This window comes from Tyto alba, unplaced genomic scaffold, assembly GCF_018691265.1.
Source record: "Tyto alba isolate M040663 unplaced genomic scaffold, T.alba_DEE_v4.0 Super-Scaffold_7, whole genome shotgun sequence".
NCBI lineage: Eukaryota > Metazoa > Chordata > Aves > Strigiformes > Tytonidae > Tyto > Tyto alba.
This window is the reverse complement of record NW_024881328.1, coordinates 38,406,973-38,424,790: the sequence shown is the minus strand read 5'-3', so window position 1 is coordinate 38,424,790 and position 17,818 is coordinate 38,406,973. Positions and strand designations below refer to the sequence as shown.

The following is a 17,818-nucleotide window of genomic DNA, read 5'->3' as shown; positions in this document are numbered from 1 at the left end:
CATCTCCTTCCACATTTATTTTTGTTTAGCTCCAGATCCAGTTTGTTCCGGGGGGGGCATGGGGGAGCAAGAGCTGCTCAATTAAAATCGTGCAGCTGGTCAAAGAAGCAGAAATCACAGCAGATGAACTACCCAGCACCTCAGCGACGTTCTGGCTCCGGTGCGCTCCCACTGCCATCATGTGGTGAAAGGTGGCTAGCACAACGAGTACCCGTGGCTGGCGGAGAAGCCGGCCAGCGTGCAGCCAATAACTCAGCAAGGAGGTTCTCCCAACCTCGTAAACCATGAAGGGAAAGCCCAAGTCAGCAAGAGGCTGGCACTGAAATACAGCCCGGCACTTTAATTTACTGCTATCTTTCCTACTTTGTTTTATATGGTCATTTTTCTTGAAGAAAGAAGATTTATATTTAAATATGTCTGGAATTATAGATGTTTAAAGTGCAGTACAAAAGCAACACATACTGCATGATCACAGTAAGGTAGAAAAGCCTAAAAATAAATTGGCCAGGCTGGAAAAAAATGCAGTGTATTTGACCCTCAGGTGTAGTAAGTCAGTACAAGTCCTGTGTCTGAAGGCTAATTCTGTCCCAGGTGCGTGAGTGCAGCCTGCTGTCACACGCTGCAGGCCATCCACATTCCAGGCCTTAGCCTCAGAGATACAGTGAGGATTTTCCAAAATAAACTGGAACTTCCATAATCCCTGAGAACAGCCAAGATGCCTAAGCACTCAAAGAAATTCTTTTACCAAAAAGAGCGTTCTCAGAAGTTTCCTCTGTCAGGGTGAGGCAGTGACCTGGGTTTTAAGATAACATTGCTTACTCCAAGCACCAAAATAAACTTCGCAGCGCTGACTACATCTGTGCCCAGGGCTTACCACAGGTTTCCCAGCAGAAGAATCTCCAGAAGGACCGGTGCGTCCTAGGACAAGGCTGTTGGTTTTTCTTACCTGTTCACTTCCTTCAGGATCTTCTCCATGTTCACAATGCTGCGCATCTTATACAGGAACCATTTGTCAATGGCTGTGAGTTTGTGAATGACATCCACGGGGACTTCGTTATCCAAGGCCTGCCAAAAACAAGACAGCACCAAACGGCCCCTTTAATACATGCTTCTCAAATACAGATTTAGTCTGCAAATAGGTAGCAGCAACTATGCAGCATAAAGATATAAAAAGTACTGTAGACTAAATGGGACAAATCGAAGTTTCATCCACCCCAGGATCCTGTCTCCCAGAGCAAAAGTAAACATGCCCCTCAAGCAGCGCAGGGAGGCACCAACCACTTCTACAGAGGCTTCGGTACCAAAAGCCAGCTTCTGTTTGAGCAAAAGAGATAATTTGCTTTCCACAGAGCCAGCAGCCAAACTTAAACTGATGGCAACAAAGCTTGGCAGCCACTGTGTATATGCCTTAGCTACCTACAGCAAGGCATTTTCAGCCTGCAGTGCCCCCTCCTCCACCTGCACCCCTACCACTCAAGCTGCTGAAATCTCACACCCACTGCCAACCTCCCAGCTGCAAATGTTAAACAGGAAGGTCCAGCTTCTCAGCTGTGGAGGAACTTTTTGCTTTGGAGCATAAATCTTGATTTGCCCTTGAAATACAAGGCTGAATCAAAACACAGAGCCTTGAAATACCCCTGAAGCAAGGAGAAGTCCAGCCCTGGGTGACACACTGCAGCTACAGCATAACTCAGGCTTCTCTCCCTGTATCTCAAGTTAATGTCAAGATCATTCAAAGTCCTCTGCATTATCTTGCTGGAACTATTTATTTTATTTTATTTTTATCAAACTATTTACAACCATGGGGTAAAAAAGGAACTCCATGGAGTTATTCAAATGATAATGTTTTACAGGACACTGCAGTATTAAAAAAAAAAAAAAAATCTCAGAGGAATATGCAGTTGTATCTTTACACATTGCAGATGCATCCTCTATCACCGACATTTGTTGGGTCTCACCAGTGGTGTACAGTTACAACTCTCCTGATAAAACAATTATAATCAACCATAACAATAACACTAACACGGTATCTTTGCGGAGCTGAAGTAATCAGGCTCATTAATTTGTTAACATGCTTAAAGGATTTTTTTGCAGGGCAGCATCGCTGGAACAAAGCCAGAGCAGTGCCACTGAAGAAAACTCCAGTATTAATCCGGGAACGAGTTTGGCCCACTGCACACTGGCATTACTCCTCCGAGTTATCAAGCTGCGGGCACAGTGTTGTACGGCCACTGCACGCCTCAGCACTGTGATGTGGAGACTTCACGCCGGCTGAGAGAAATGCACAGGTCGGCTCAGTGCTGTGCTCCAAGAAGGCACCACCCGCACAGACAAGGGATGGGTAACAGTTCTTAGCAGGCACTGCAAAATACTGACACAGCCTTCTACCTTTTCAAAAGGATTTCCAGGCAGCCCGCATCCCCCTCTCACAATTATTCTCTTGTCCTGAGAAGTAATAAGCTGCTGACTAGAACAGCCTGCTGGCTTACAAGCAGCGGTGAAAAAAATCTCTAATGCACATTTTGCTCCTTTAGAGTAACCAGTCACTTACACACGGAACTTTCAGCTAGTTTGGCACCCAACAGCCACTGCTCTTCCAAACGCCTGCAGAGAGAAGCCTGGGGCCATCACAGTGGTCCCTGAGCACTGGCAATAACAAGGCTGGGCTTCTCACACATTTCTGGGTATAATACTGGTATGAGGCAACTGGTAAGGGGTCCCTCCCATCCTGATTCCTTAGTGCTTGAAGGGTAAAGTCACACTGTCACATTAGTAGGACATGAGCAGGTCTTTCTTCTGCCCATCTATTTCCACAAAACGCGGGCAGACTTACATGCCTTGAGGATCTCCAACCTTCAGTCAATGGTCCCTGAGCCACACATACACACACAGGCAGCATGACCACATACACTTCATCTGCTTAGGACATTTTATTTAAAAGTCCTAAGCATCTTCAAGGGAAACTGGAAAAAACAAATGCCTTTCTCTCCTTAATCAGATGGAGGGCAGAGAAAAATAAACTGTCTTCACCCCTGTGGCATAAATCTGGAGAAAAGCAGAGAAGAACGAGTTTGTAGACAGCTCTTGCTCCCACTACACACTACACTGCAAGGGAAAATTGGGTTTCCAGGCAGAAAATCCCTGTAGGATTTGATCAGGAGCCCTGGACAGCACTCCAATGGCTTTATTCCATTCAAACCTACATGAAGGAGTATAGCCTAAACACACGGCGGAGGAAGGTGGAGGTGGCCACAGCAGGGCAGCGTGACTTCAGAGCCATGCTCACCTTCAAGAGCGTCCCATCCAGTAGACACTGGCCCCACACTGGGAAACCAAGAGGTTTATAGGACTGCCTTCACACCATGAGTCAGGGAGCAGGCCTGGTCTCCAGGCCAAGCTGTAGAGATCAGCAAGCTGCCTGTGCTGCCTCTAGGGCCAGCACCCTTGTTCCCTCAGTTCCAACCCTGCTCCTCACCAAAGAAAGTATTTAGCTGCTTGTGGACAGGAGCACAAGTGCAAACTAACATGTCTGTAGGGTGAACAACTAGGAGACCAGGGCCCTGGTGTGAAATAGAGCATGGATTGAATCCACGAGGTAAGTCTTCTGAGGCCACCCATACACAATTCCTAAGAAGGCCCAGAAAAGATCTGCTACAACCTGAGCAGCCCTGCTCATCAGGCAGTTAGACCCTTTCAGCACTTGGGCACTCTGGCCAAGGAAGTCTCATCTATTTCAGCCTTCCTCCTAGTGCTTCCTTTTACATTACAACATGGAGCCCCATTACAACAGCAATAGCTCTGAATGGCAGCTGAACTCCCTTCCCTTTCACCCGAACAGTTACCGTTTTCATCATCCAACAGAAAAAGGAGAGAGAAAAAGTAAAAAGCCTTGGAGAGTTGACTAGTGGGACTTGCGGGGGGAGGAGAAGACATACAACGAAACTCCATCCTGTTCCAAACAAAGCTAATGGCTAAGGGACACTAGCTGTTGGCTTTTAAATGTCAGCAAGCTGGAAAGGGATTTCCAGGCAGGCAGCCCCAGCTGCCAGAAGTACCTCTTACTGATATTGCTTGCCTCAGTTATTAATGGGGACGAATTAGTGCACTGTGTCAGAGGCAGCTCTTTATAAGGAGGGATTAAGACTTTGATCTCGCTTTTTTTGACAGCTCCCAGTGAAAATGCCACCAGCTGAGAACACCCAGAGTGTTCACTGTGGCCCAAACTCACCTTCATCTCCCCAGATCCCCTGTGTTAACATGGGGCTAAGATTAACCTTTCATAAAAGCTCTCTGAGCCACTCAGAGAGTCAAGAAGCAAGATTTTTCTCTCAGTCACAAGAGAAAGCTATAATAACGATCAAGCACAGCTGCTGAAGGCTGTTCTACACTTATGAAGACACGCACTTCCCCAGCTTGAAAAGTGAGAGTCAACAGCTGGACAAGCCACATATTTATAGAACATCTTGTGCTTTTCGTTTGGGCCATTTAAAAGAGGAACAGCTACGTGAAAACCTTTTTACAAATACAGCACAACCTAACCTCAGCTCCCCACACTCATGTGGGGGGATGTAATGAGATGTATCTACACATGAGCACAAAGAGCTTAAAGACTCCACCACACAAAGTCAGGGGCACAAAAAATAGTAACTGGGTGTTCCCTGTGAGGAATGTTTACAATCTTATAAAAAACACTACGGGTAAGCATGAGTTACAAAAGACAGCTGTCCCCTTCTCTTCATAGAGGATATGGACAGATGAACAAGTTAGCTGCAGCAAAACCGAAGTGTGAAATTGCACCTACCTTGTAAAGTAACTAACCCCACATTTACCATGTGGTACACACAGGCAAACACTGTGGAGCTGAAGGAAGAAATAATTTCACACATTATCTCCCCTTACAATAACACTGACCCTTACCCAGACAACTTGAAAGATGAAGCGATTTGCCCAGTGTGACAGGAGAGGGGTTAAAAGAATGCTAGGGGAAGTTACGCCTATTTCAAACAATAAGGGCTTTCCTGTTTGCTAAATTTAACATAGAGTTGGTTTTGGTTGGTTTTTTTTGGGTGGGGGGGGGGGTTTGTTTGTTTTTTTTTTAAGTTTCAAGCCCATACCAATGCAACAATTGCAAAAAGACAGTGCTCTCTCACAGACTGCAGCGTGCCATTCTTTATCATCCTTTGTCTCAGTTCTCAAGAGGATTTTCATTTTCTTCTTTCCTTCCTTCCTATAAATTCATGGTAATCTGCAAAACTGGCCAACTTTGACTGACACTTAGACTAGTGTAAATCAGGGCTGAACATTAGCCAATATTTAGCAAACAATTATATTATAGGAACAAGCAAAGTAGTCCAGGTCTCCACCAACACTCAGCTACAAACTGAAGTGACAAGACACAGGAATGCACCCACTGCTGCTGCTGAATGCAATGAGCATTGGATCAGTTTGTACCAAAAGGCAAGCACGTTACCTGAATACAGAAGATGCAGGAAAATACAGATATCAGAAGGAAAAATTGAAGTCATATACCCACCCAGCTATTATGTTCTGCAGAGGAAATTACATGCAGTAGAGAATAACTGTACTTCAGCAGCAAGAATTCTACACAAGGTGGTCCCAGTGTGCTTGACACAGGGAAGCAAGGGGGTCAAGAATCTGTCCCCTCAGCTGACCCAATCTGGTAGCTATAATTCAAGGGCTTTCTACTACCTTTTGTTACCTTGGCTATTGCATATATCCGAGTGCTGGATGGCTCAGAGAGTTCCTTTTGGAGATCTACAGTGTCTGGCCAGGGTTTATTCATGGGCAGATGTGAAGTGAAGCCATCTACAGATGGGTGGCACATTCTCAGGGCCTTTTGGAAGCTCTCTTCAAAAGTGTGTCCAATAGCCATGACCTGTAATGGAGAGCACTTCCACATTAGTTATGTGAGCTGCTGCGCAGCTATCCCCTGAATAACAGAAGAGTTGCAAACTTAAACCACAAAGGCAGACATACAGAAAGATTACATCCTTTGGACCTCCTCCTTAAGACAGTCCTGCTGGCTTTAAGACAGGCACAGTCCTGCTGGCTTTAAGACAGGCACAGTCCTGCTGGCTTTAAGACAGGCACAGCTGACTGAGCCTTGTGAGTCCCACTTCTAGGCCTGACTGCCAATATTATCAACAGGGAGTTCCAGACAAGTGACTGCTTTCTGCTCTCGTCTCCCCGTCTGTAAAACACAGGAAGCCACTGCTTCCCTCTGTAAACTGCTTTGAAGCACTTTAGTAGAGGGAAGCATTATGCAGCAGCATGGCTGTAGTAATATGGAAGGATATTTCTGTTTGACAACCTGTTAGAGATAGAAAGTCACAGTGGGAATTCTAAGGTTCAGAAGAAATGTGCTCTTCTTCCTTTAAATTGCATTTAGCAGTGACTCTCCCCTATCAGGGCTCTCTTAAAAGATTACTCCTCTTTGGCATAGCAGCACTGGGGTTTCCCTCCTTCAATTTGACATCACATTGAGTAAGAAAACAAGACTTTTTATGTGGAAATCTGTGAGGTAACAAAGGCCTTTCTCAAATTTCTACATTTTTATTTCCCAGTGCAGTGAAACCCTAACAACATAAAAATCTTCTCAAACACTGTGCTGGAAAATGTCAAAGAAAAAAATAACATGATTTTCTCTCTTCTCACAGCTCCAGGACCACTGCTCAGCACAACAGAGCTCAGGGAAAACGAGGCCAGGCCAGACTGTTTAATTAATAAAAATTCAGTACGTGCTGTGATCTGGCTTCAAGTTCAGGCCTAGGGAGGCGACTGTGCCGTATGAAAGAGACACAGCGGCAAGAAGCTCTTTGCTTCAAAGACACCCTCTCCTACCCACAGGTCCTGGAGACTCACCTTTTTGCTGAGTACCTCCACCAGCTGCAAACTACATCTCTTAAGATTCTCCAACCCTGTTTCAGTTCACCCCCCAGCAGTCACAGACCTGCACAGCTGGAGCAGAGACTCTTTCTATATCCCTCCCCTCCCTTTACACAGCATCCTGCCTTGAGAAGGACAGGGGGTTCACACAGTTCTACTTTTGTCATATATGATCACTGGAAGGACTTGATATTTCCTCCTGCAAATCTGCTACAGCTGATGGTGCACAAGGCAACAGTATTTAGGAAACCCAGCTCCACAGAACAGTCCAAAAACACCTAAGCAGAGAGGGTTAATATCAGTAAACATTAACTTGCTGAAAAAAAAAAAAAAAAAAAAAAAACAAACCAACAACAACAAAAAAAAAAACAACCCAAGCTAAACTCATTGCCATTAAAAGCCAAAACTGCCACTGGAAAATCAAGTTCTAATTAATTTTTCCAGCTGTGATGAAGGCTTTTTGTCTCAACAAGGTAGAATTGATGATAGGAAGGTCTTGTGTCAAATTAATTTAATAAAATAGCTACTTGAAAAGCATTAGGGAAAAAAGGCAGCTGAAAAAATAGACTATTATTTTGCTTTGGTAGCTGATATGTTATTAACTAATTAAGTGGGTAATTTACCCATTTTGCTTCATTTCTCTCCTCTTAAAACATGGTATGAAAATGCTGTTATTGTCCCAGACACCTTAAAATCGGGGTTTAAAAGACACACTGTCATGTCCAACATACAAGAGACTTAATCACCAAGAGAATTCAGAGATTACAGGTTGTGTTTGGATTTCAAGAGCAGAAGTAGGCTGAGATTTAGCATATGGTTTTAACAGAGAAGACAAATAACTGTGGGAACAACCAAGAGCTGTGGCTCACCAGCATCACTTAACATCATCTTAACAGACTACAACTCTTGAAGAAATACTCTAATTAACCAACACTACAGAACCCCAAACAAAAACTAACTCTGAGAGTCCTGTAGTGAGTGGTAAGAATGAAGTCAACCTCAGGTGATCCAAAGTGGTCTCTTCCCTTAGGAGTCAAACCATTTCTGAATCCACACTGCGATATCCAAGATTACACAGCCCTAACTCATTTCAGCTAATTATAGTACTGAATAAAAATCATTTGAGCTGAATAAATATTTTCAAATGCCATTAGGTCCCTGAAAGTAGATATTCTGAGGGTTTACAAGAAAGAGAAATTGCTTTCCCAAGTGGTAGAATGGAAGGGAAGTAGAGAGTCTTGCACTCACCTCTCCCACGCTCTTCATAGAACTTCCAATCCGGTTGGACGTATGCTGAAAACGGTCCAAATCCCAGCGGGGTATCTTGGTAACAACATAATCCAGGCTGGGCTCAAAGCAGGCAGAGGTTTTTCCTGTCACCACGTTCTTGATTTCTGGCAAGGGGATCCCCAAGGCAATTTTGGCAGCAATGAATGCTAATGGATACCTGCCATAGAGAAGAAGTAGAGGATAGTAGAGTGGAAAGCACTTTGCTTTTGCAAATCCCAGGAGTGGATCAAATTAAACAGATGAGGTGATTTCCCCTCCTCAACACAACAGAAGGTTACTTGTGTTCAAGCACAGCAGGGCCCATCCAGCTTCCTACCTTAACATATTGCAGAACTACCTACCTAGATCTGGGACTTGCTCTATTATCTGCAAGACCACCATTTTAACTATCTGTCACACCCACAGTGAAACCACATAAACAGATATGTTCTGCTGCAAATCTGTCATCCAAAAAGAAAACAATCAAACACCCACTGTCCAACATCATGGCTTATCTCCAGTCTGCTATGGCACTTCAACAACCACAAGAGTTGTTGAGAACTGCAAATTAGAGACTAATTCGTGCCTCTCAACAGCATCTGCAAAGTGCAATTAAGAAGCCAGTTTTTAAACAGCCTGCTCTGACCATCCTTATCTTGATTAGTTTATGATTAGCCAACAAAACAAAGGCAGCTAGCAATACCATTTGCATCAGTCTGATAGACAGCTCATTAATAACTGTGTCCTCCGGGTCCCAGAGATGATTTGCAGCCAACATATGGATACAGTGGATATGTTTTGTAAGGACAGCTATTAGGCTCCCCCACACACACCTCCTGGGAGTTTTTCCATTTGTAGTAACAGCACTGGCAGGCTGGAATGGACCTGGAGGGCTCACTAACCCCTTCTTCCATCGCCCAGCAGGACCAACTCTCCAAAGGTCAATCCTAGCAGGTGCTGACAAGAACTGTTCTTAGAAGCTTCCCATGCAGAAATCTACACCTTACTGACCTGACTGCTCCGGAGTTCTCCTTAACAGCCAACTTCAGTCTTCCTTGATGCAAATTAAGCCTGTGCCTCCTTGTCTTAACTGCATGGAGAGCAGATGCAGGAACTCTTCCTTGCAGATGTCACATATTTAAATAATACACTGATCCAAGTCCCTTATCATAGATCTCTTTCTGTTCTCTCTTCAGTTTTTATTCATTTGTTTGCTCTGTAGTATTTCGGGGGGTTTTAAATAATCTTACCCTGTTGCCTTGGAGGCCAAAGCTGAACTTCTCGAGAGTCTGGCATTAACTTCAATGACGTAGTACTCCAGGGATGTTGGATGTAGAGCAAACTGAATATTACACTCTCCCACAATGCCCAAATGTCGAACAACTTTGATGGCACGATCCCTCAGCATCTGAAATTCCTCATTAGTGAGCGTCTGGCTTGGAGCCACTACAACAGAATCTCCTGTTTGTCACAAGGTAGCAGAGAAGGAAAATGAGAAATAGCTCAATGGCAATAAATTCTAGCCACATGGTCACTTTCTTTGCTAACCCATCGCTAGTAATGGAGTTACCACAGTTGTTCATACCCATGGATGCAGAGTTGATGAAAAGCACAGATAGTTAGAAGCCCAGAGTTGGAGAGGCCGGGCAATCTCACAGAAAACAGGATCATAGGGGTAGGTTTAGCCTAACAATATTGGTTTTACACCCTAGCTGGCTGTACTCAAGACCTGAAGAGTATCTCTAGGGCCCACTTTGTCAATCACAAAACTATGTCAATAACAGCAGGCAGAAGGGGACTGCATAAAAAAGTTAGAGCCATTTCCAGTGAGCCACCCTGTGCCCAAGCCTACCTGTGTGGACTCCCATAGCATCGATGTTTTCCATATTGCAGACAGCAATACAGTTATCAGCAGCATCTCTCACAACTTCATACTCTATCTCCTTCCAGCCAACAACTGACTTTTCCACCAGAATTTGGTTAGTCATTGCAAATGCCTGGGAATATGTTAGGGAAAAATGAACAGTAAAAAAGAAAACCTGATTAGAACATGTTCCATATTTAAGACTTCTGTGGCTTATTTCCAGACATCCCAGACTAACATGAAAACTGAAAGATGAAGATAAGTGAAGTTCATAGCCCCGACGACAAGCACTTGATATTCCCTTTTAAAAAAAAAAAAAAAAAAAAAAAAAAATTGCATTAGCTTCATTTGAAAGGCACAGAAGATATTTATGTGATCTGATTGGAAAAAAAGACAGAGTATGTGAGCTTGCAATGGCATATAAATAACAAATGGGAGTATAAAAACATCTAAGGCTTCAATCATGCAACAGACACATGCTTTTGTTTGTTTATGTGGGCAGCCCCACAGACTTCAATAGAACTCTGCAGAAAGCTAAGTGACTGAGTGATGGGGAGTGTGGGTGCCAGAAAACACTATGTAGTTAATAGCACTAATAATGCTGCTTAACATTGGCATACTAACCAGAAGCAAAATACGTGATTTATTCTTAAACTAATCCTGAAAGTACTCCTCAGCGCAAGAGACAAAAATGAAAAATATAGTTTGTTGGTAAATGAGCATAATCTAAGTGAATAAATGGCCTTAATATTAGCAGATAAAAAACATTAATCAATTCTCGCTTAAAATCCTAGAAAGTAATGGGCATATTGTCAACCCATCCTTTAGCAAAGCTTCTTGTTTTAATGCTACCCATGAATCAGTCTTCAGTCTGGTCCCCTCTGTAGTTAGCTCAAGCTGTTATTCAAACATTGCCCTTAGCTCAGTTGCCAAATTTGTACACACAAAAAAACAAAACAAAAAACAAACAAACAAACAAACAACAACAACAAAAAAAAAAAAAAAAAAAAAAACAAAAAACAAACAGTAGTTGGAGGAGTGGCACTTCACACCCGGCCTAAGCAGGTACTGAATTTGTGGTAATGTGGTGGGAACACCTAACCACTCTTGTAAAACAATCTACACTTCTCCTGTGTTACTGTCTATTGCCTTTTCCCACTCAAAATGAGCAGACTCAGGAGACGAACTCAAAGCCAGATTACTTGAACTATCCATGCTATGAAACATCCATAGGTGTTCAGTTATCTGAATTATACACAATTCAGAGTCCAGGGTCTGAAAATCCAGTTCACAGAATTACTACAGATCATCTTTGTAACTGGAAACAATAGGGTTTCTGCTGGGCTGTGGAAATAAGCGCTCAAAGTTGATCTAATTCAACAAGACCCAAATTATTTTTCACTGTAAATTTTGAAATACTGATGCCAGACTGGGAGGTGCTGTTGACTCTCCTGAGGGACAGGAAGCTTTGCAGAGGGATCTAGATCAGTTGGAGCACTGGGCTCTGATTAATGGGATGAAATACAGAAAGTCAAAATGCCGGATTCTGCACTTAGGATGGAGTAATGCAGGGCCCAAGTATAAATTAGGAGGGCAGTGGCTGGAGAGCAGCCCTGCAGAAAGGGGTTTGGGGGTGCTGGTTAACAGCAGGCTCAATATGAGTCAGCAGTGTGCCCTGGCAGCCAAGAGGGCAAACCCCATCCTGGGGTGCATCAAACACAGTATAACCAGCTGGTCAGAAGAGGTGATCATCCTGTTGTATTCAGTGGTGGTGCAGGCACACCTGGAGTATTGTGCACAGTTCCGGGCCCCACAGTTTAAGAAGGATGTGAAGGTCCTTGAATGAATCCAGGAGGGCAACAGAGCTGGTGAGAGGGCTGGAAGGCATGTCCTGTGAGGAGCAGCGAAGGACTTTGGCCTTGTCTAGTTTGGAGAAAAGAAGGCTAAAGGACGACTTCATTGCTGTCTACAGCTTCCTGAGGAGGGAAAGGGGAGAGGGAGATGATGAGCTCTTCTCCCTGGGATCCAGTCACAGTACATGGGGGAATGGTTCAAAGCTGCACCAGGGAAGGTTCAGACTTGACATTGGGATAAACACTGGAACAGGCTTCCTAGAGAGGTGGCTGATGCCCCACGCCTGTCAGTATTTAAGAGGCATTTGGACAATGCCCTGAACTTTTGGTCAGCCCTGAAGTGGTCAGGCAGTTGGATTGGATGATTGTTGTAGGTCCCCTCCAATTGAAATAGTCCATTCTGTTCTACTCTATTCATTCTAAATGCTGAAGTTCTTTTAGCATAATTTTTGAGAAAATGAAAACTTTAACCTAGAAAGTGAAACAGAAACAGACTTTTAGTAGAAAAAAAAAAAAAAGTTTCAGAAACATGACAAATCTACTAAAAATACAAGCTGCCCCACTCCTAAAATTTTACAGATAATTAGGTGTTTATAAAGAACAGCTGCTATAGGTTTCAGGGAAAAACAGAGATGTTCAAAAAAAAAAATATCAAGAAATGTTAGAAATGTTGATCCAAACCAAGTTTCCCTACTGAAAAATGTTTTGATATAAACCTTTCAGACAGCTGCACTCCCAGGGTTTTGGGGTGAATTTCTACTTTCTCTAAACACAGACTATGCATGAGCTGGGGCAAGGGAAGTGTTTCCAACCTCAGCCATCAATCCATAAGATGGTGTTACTGCACCCACTGCCTCCTCCTGCATCTGTCAGTCCTGTCCTCTGAGCCCCCGTGCAACTGAGCCTGCCTGAGCAGATGTTTGTTTGGCACTAAGCACACTAGTGTCAAAGTCTGTTTGCATGACAGCAGTGTGGAAGAATACAAAAATGTCATTTTCATATACAGCTCTTCCTGGCATCAGCAGCATTTCCTTCTAGAGATATATGAAGGATTACGAGGTTCAGCAAATCAGGAAGAGACAAAACCAAGAATTTTAGACACCAACTGATAGAGATTTATTTCCTAAAATTCTGCATTTTTGCAAGGAAAAAAGTTTTTGTTTTCTTTTTCTGAATTATCTGTTTACTTTTCACTGCAAATTTATAAAAAAGAAACCCAGGTTTCCTACAGAAAAATAGCTGTTTCTTCATAGCCAGAGACAGCTGGTGGATGCCAAATTATGAAGTATCATCCCATCAAATCTCTACATGAGCTTTTGACCTAGCAAAAATACTGTCTTTAGACAGAAACACAGCAAAAGCCCAAGTGTCCCAGATCTACTGTTCCCGATGTTAAGTTATCACTCAGCATTTTGAATGTTTCAACTTCTTTGACATCTTTCATGTGCCATTTACTCCTGAAAGTATGTTTCTTTTCAGACCAAAATTGCTGAAACACTTGCTCAGATTATGACCTGTTTTTCAGTAATTTAACCGACATGTCTTTTAATCATTTTCATTACCCAAGTCAGTAGGAATTATGGAAATGGTATTAGAAGGAATGAGGATAACATTTTACAAATATATGAAAGGTATGGTATGTTCAATTCCAGTGTCTGTGACTATTAGAAGAATATCTAAGAAAATCAGACGTTCAGCTCTGTTTCCAGAGCTCGCAATTGCAGACATACCTTCGTACCAAGGTCCAGCAAACTTTCCTTATCAGAACATAAGCCTGACCCCAGACCACCAAGGGCATAAGCAGAACGTATCATGACTGGGTAGCTAATCTTTTCAGCTGCCTTCAGAGCATCTTCAATCTTAAAGGAGAGGGGAATACGTTTCAGAGATATGATAACAATTAAGATGAATAAAGTCTTCAACTCTGGTTACACAGCTAACTGGAAATCTCATCAGCAAGACACTAAGCTGTCTGAAGATAAAATGAAAAGAAAAAAAGTTGGCTTTGTAACATTGCTTTGTTCTGCCAAACAGCAGAAAACTGGAACACGGACTCAAGGAGGTGATTTCTGTCCTTAGTTATGTGTGTCCTTACCTGGTTTGTCTTCAGAGACTTTAGCATGAAATAACTGCTTCAACAGACATCCTAGTTTAAGACCTGTTTGGTTTCCTCCAAACTCAAACAGGCCTTCCCACTGAACCAATGTTTTGTTTGAACACTCCTGTCCTCAGGAAGGATTTCATTATTCTGATTCTGAGGACCTGAAATCCTAAGTCTAAATGGCTTGTGAAAGATTTTTCTAAAAAAAAAAAAAGTAGTCACTGACATGCTATGTATTTTTGTGCTGCAGCACAGAAGTCACCCCAACCTAATTTACTTTTGTCAATGGGTAAATTGGCTTAGGCTTTCCAAGTGCTTAATTGCATTTTCACTCATTTTAAATCATGGTGAACCAGCATCAATCACTGTGGAGTGCTGATGAAAGTGTACAAACTACAGTACCCACAGCAGTATTCAGCTTTCACTCAAAAAAACTAGAACTATTTTTTTAATAACTCAAATGGGCAACAGTAATAATAATCACATCTTCAAAATTATCTGATTTACCGATTCCACTGCAAAGCTAGGAGCAATCTTTTCATTTAGCTCAGTCAGTTTATCGGAAAAAAGCTTTCTATCCTCTGTAGCCATGATGGATTCAACTGATGTACCTAAAACCTTCACACCATACTCCTGCAGGACTCCTTGCTTGAAGAGTTCCACTCCTGCAGAGTAAACAAAGACTCAGTTTTAAGGACTGATGGTAGGCGAAGAAGAAAGTAGTCAAAAGATATCTAACTAGCTGACAACTTGTCTGGCCTCATCAACAGCTAATTTTACTGTTCTTTGTCAGTAGTAGAACTCAGAACCATAAAAGGAAAGCTTATGTCCTCAAATCTATGAAATCTCAAATTTTAGTAAAGTTACTGCTTGGCCATCATCTGCAACACAAAGCAAGGCAGTGCAGTTGGATACTGTTGCAAGAAGCTAAATGAAGCTAACTTTTCCTTTTGTTCTCTGCCTCAAGGTGGTCTGAATATCCTCAATCCAACTATGATAACTAAGACTTAAGCTGAAAAGCAGGATATATGATTTACTTTTAATTATCAAAACCAGCAATTAGATTTTATGTTCACGTCTTAGCAATTATTCACTCCCCTACGGTCAGTATCTCTGTCTGTATCCCTCAGTAACCCGGGCAATGTATCAGGCACACGGGTCTTGCATGTCTGCACAAATAAAGTCTGCTGAACATCTGGTAAAAACCATGTGCTAGCCTGCAAGGAGTGCCAAGGCCCCTGTGTGGTACTCACCACAGTTGAGAGCAGTCTGGCCACCCATGCCCAGAATTAATCCATCAGGACGCTCCGCCTTGATGACCTCTATGACAAACTGTGGAGTGATGGGGAGGAAGTAGACAGCATCAGCCTGCTTTAAGCCAGTCTCATTGGTCTGCACTGAAGCAATATTGGGATTCATGAGGACAATTTTGACATTTTCTTCCTGAAAAATGAAAATCTGCATTAAAACTAGGCATACGTGGAACAAGAGCTAACAGCAGCAGCAGCAAGGAGACACGGGGTTCAACAAGCCATTTACCAGCAGCAGCATTTAAAAAGCGTGGTTCCCTATGCACTCTTATATGGTACATACGTATGTACCATACGGGGTTTCTGGTATCTTGTACCAGGCTGAGCTAATGCATATTCTTTACTTTTGTGCCTCTGCCTGTCTATGAATCTTGAGGGAATGGAGATTCCCACCTGATTCAGAAATTTGGTTGAAATTGTTCAACACATTTAGGAGTTACATACAGGAGACAGGAACAAACTCCAGCATAATCATGTTTATCTTCTCTTGGAAGTCAGAGAAAAGGTGACAAAGCAAAAAAAAATTTGATCAAAACCCAGCCTTTTCTTGCCAAGCAGCAGGTCTTTGATCACAGCTATCCAGGTAGTTCTCAGATTTTTGTACCAACTAGTAACAGTACAAGAATACATTTTTTACTTTGACTTTCCATAAAGATGCTTTAATTTTCTTGGTGTTATCACTTTAAAAATCTTGTCCCATAACCTTTTTTATATGATATTGCACATACTAAATGACAAACTGCCTCTACATGCAAGAACAAGGTTAGTCAAAACTTCACACTGTTTTTTCTCTGTCACAGATAAGAAATTGAGATAGACTGATAATGAAGTTTATCTGTTTCCTGCTATACCAATGGGAGTTTTGCCACTCTTTGGCTACAGACAGAGATTCACTACAGTTTGCTCATTAATAGAAAAGTCTGGGTCAGAGCTGGGCATATCAACTCTCCTCACTCTTGAAATATTAGCGTGTAATGAGGAAGCCAACCAAGATTTGCTAATAATTATGAGACCAGGATGTGGCCAAACTTAAAAAAACCCACATCAACCACAAGCAAATAAAGAACAATGTGTTGCTCCTTTGTTAAGAAAAGGTGGACTGGGAAGTGCAAAGGCTGTGGCCTCATTTTACGGGAACTGATTTTAATCTCCATCAACTTCTTGTAAGGCAATAAACCTCTACAAACAAACAAACAACTTGCAAACAATGCTAATTATAGATGCAAAATACATTTTAAGAGAGAGATTTGCTATATGGAAGTTGCAGAGGTTAAGAAACAATGACAACTCTCATTAAAAACAGAAACTGTGATGGTATTAAAAAAAAAAAGAGTAAAAAGAAACAAGAAGGCTGGTAGACTAAGTCAGCCATTCCTCGAGCAAATATTATGGAAGTGTTGCTGGGACTAGTACAGAAATTGCTACTTTTCCTCAGTTCACTATAAGCATGAAAACACCATATGGTTTTCTGTGTTTATTTAAAATTTGTGATTGCTTGACTCATTGGTTTGGAGGAACAAATATATAGCTCACCTGGAGCAGTGGGATTCTCACTCAGAGCTCTGACTGCACAGTTCAGGTATTGGAAAACATCTCTTCCCCTTCCTTTGATAATTTAAAATACTGCCTTAAAGACTGGCTGTAAATTTCCTTTGACCTTTTTTCTCCACGAAAAGTTGGATTTTTTTCACTAAAGCACACTTTCCTTGGAAATGTGTGGAACAGGGAAGGGAAAAAAGAGGTAAAATCCTTATGGAAAATATTTCTAATTTAGACAAATGACCCCAAACTGGATAGTTTTCATGGTGGTGCTGAAGTAAAAGTGTAGATCTCTGATGAAAACATTCTTCTCTAATAAATGTATTCAGAAATTTATAACTATAATTCTGTTGTAATGAATGAGGAAGGGAGGGGTATATCACTTTCCAAAGAGCTGTAGTATCTGTACATCTCAGCCCCTTCTTCCCTACTTATCTAGGGCAAGGTGTCTTAAAGACCAGCTAGCAGTGATGAGAAAGATAATTAATCAGAGAATTAATGTCCACTGTGCTAAGAAAGACACGTTCTACTTATATCACATCCTCTAGCCCAATTGTTCAGGATGTTGGATTTTAATCCTCTTGCTGTTTGCCCTTGCAACCCTTTCCTTCAACTTCTGCCTCCTTGATTTTTTATAAGCACATAGCACTCTGCACAATGGCCAACCATCCTGATTGGAGACCTTTGTTACAATTTAATTAAAACAGTGACTTAATAATACTCCAGGAGAGCTCCATTCCTCTCTTTGTGTAATATCCACCTTTATTCAGACCAGTTGGGAGAATCCCTACAGCAAGTAATCCAAAAGGTTTTTCAGGTGATCACAAGCCAGTTTCTGTTGTTCACCGATGCTTCCAAGGCCTTATTCTTCAGAGGATGTTCCTGCCTTTGATGAATATTCTTGCAAATACAAATTCACTGACTGGAGAAGTCCCAGCTCTACAGAAGATAACTCTTTAAAAAGAGGCACCCGTTT

General features: G+C 42.2%; 1 protein-coding gene across 1 annotated transcript in view; it reads right to left on the bottom strand.

Moving 5' to 3' along the window:
- The window catches only part of CPS1 (carbamoyl-phosphate synthase 1), a 96,337-nt gene that overhangs the window by 47,446 nt on the left and 31,073 nt on the right, over positions 1–17,818 (bottom strand). The window contains exons 14-21 of the mRNA XM_033009015.2: positions 15,247–15,436; positions 14,501–14,658; positions 13,623–13,751; positions 10,028–10,172; positions 9,426–9,636; positions 8,155–8,353; positions 5,720–5,896; positions 947–1,065 (exon numbers count right to left, since the gene is read on the bottom strand). Of these exons, the coding sequence (XP_032864906.1) occupies positions 947–1,065; positions 5,720–5,896; positions 8,155–8,353; positions 9,426–9,636; positions 10,028–10,172; positions 13,623–13,751; positions 14,501–14,658; positions 15,247–15,436 (1,328 nt within the window). The remainder of the gene's footprint in view (positions 1–946; positions 1,066–5,719; positions 5,897–8,154; positions 8,354–9,425; positions 9,637–10,027; positions 10,173–13,622; positions 13,752–14,500; positions 14,659–15,246; positions 15,437–17,818) is intronic.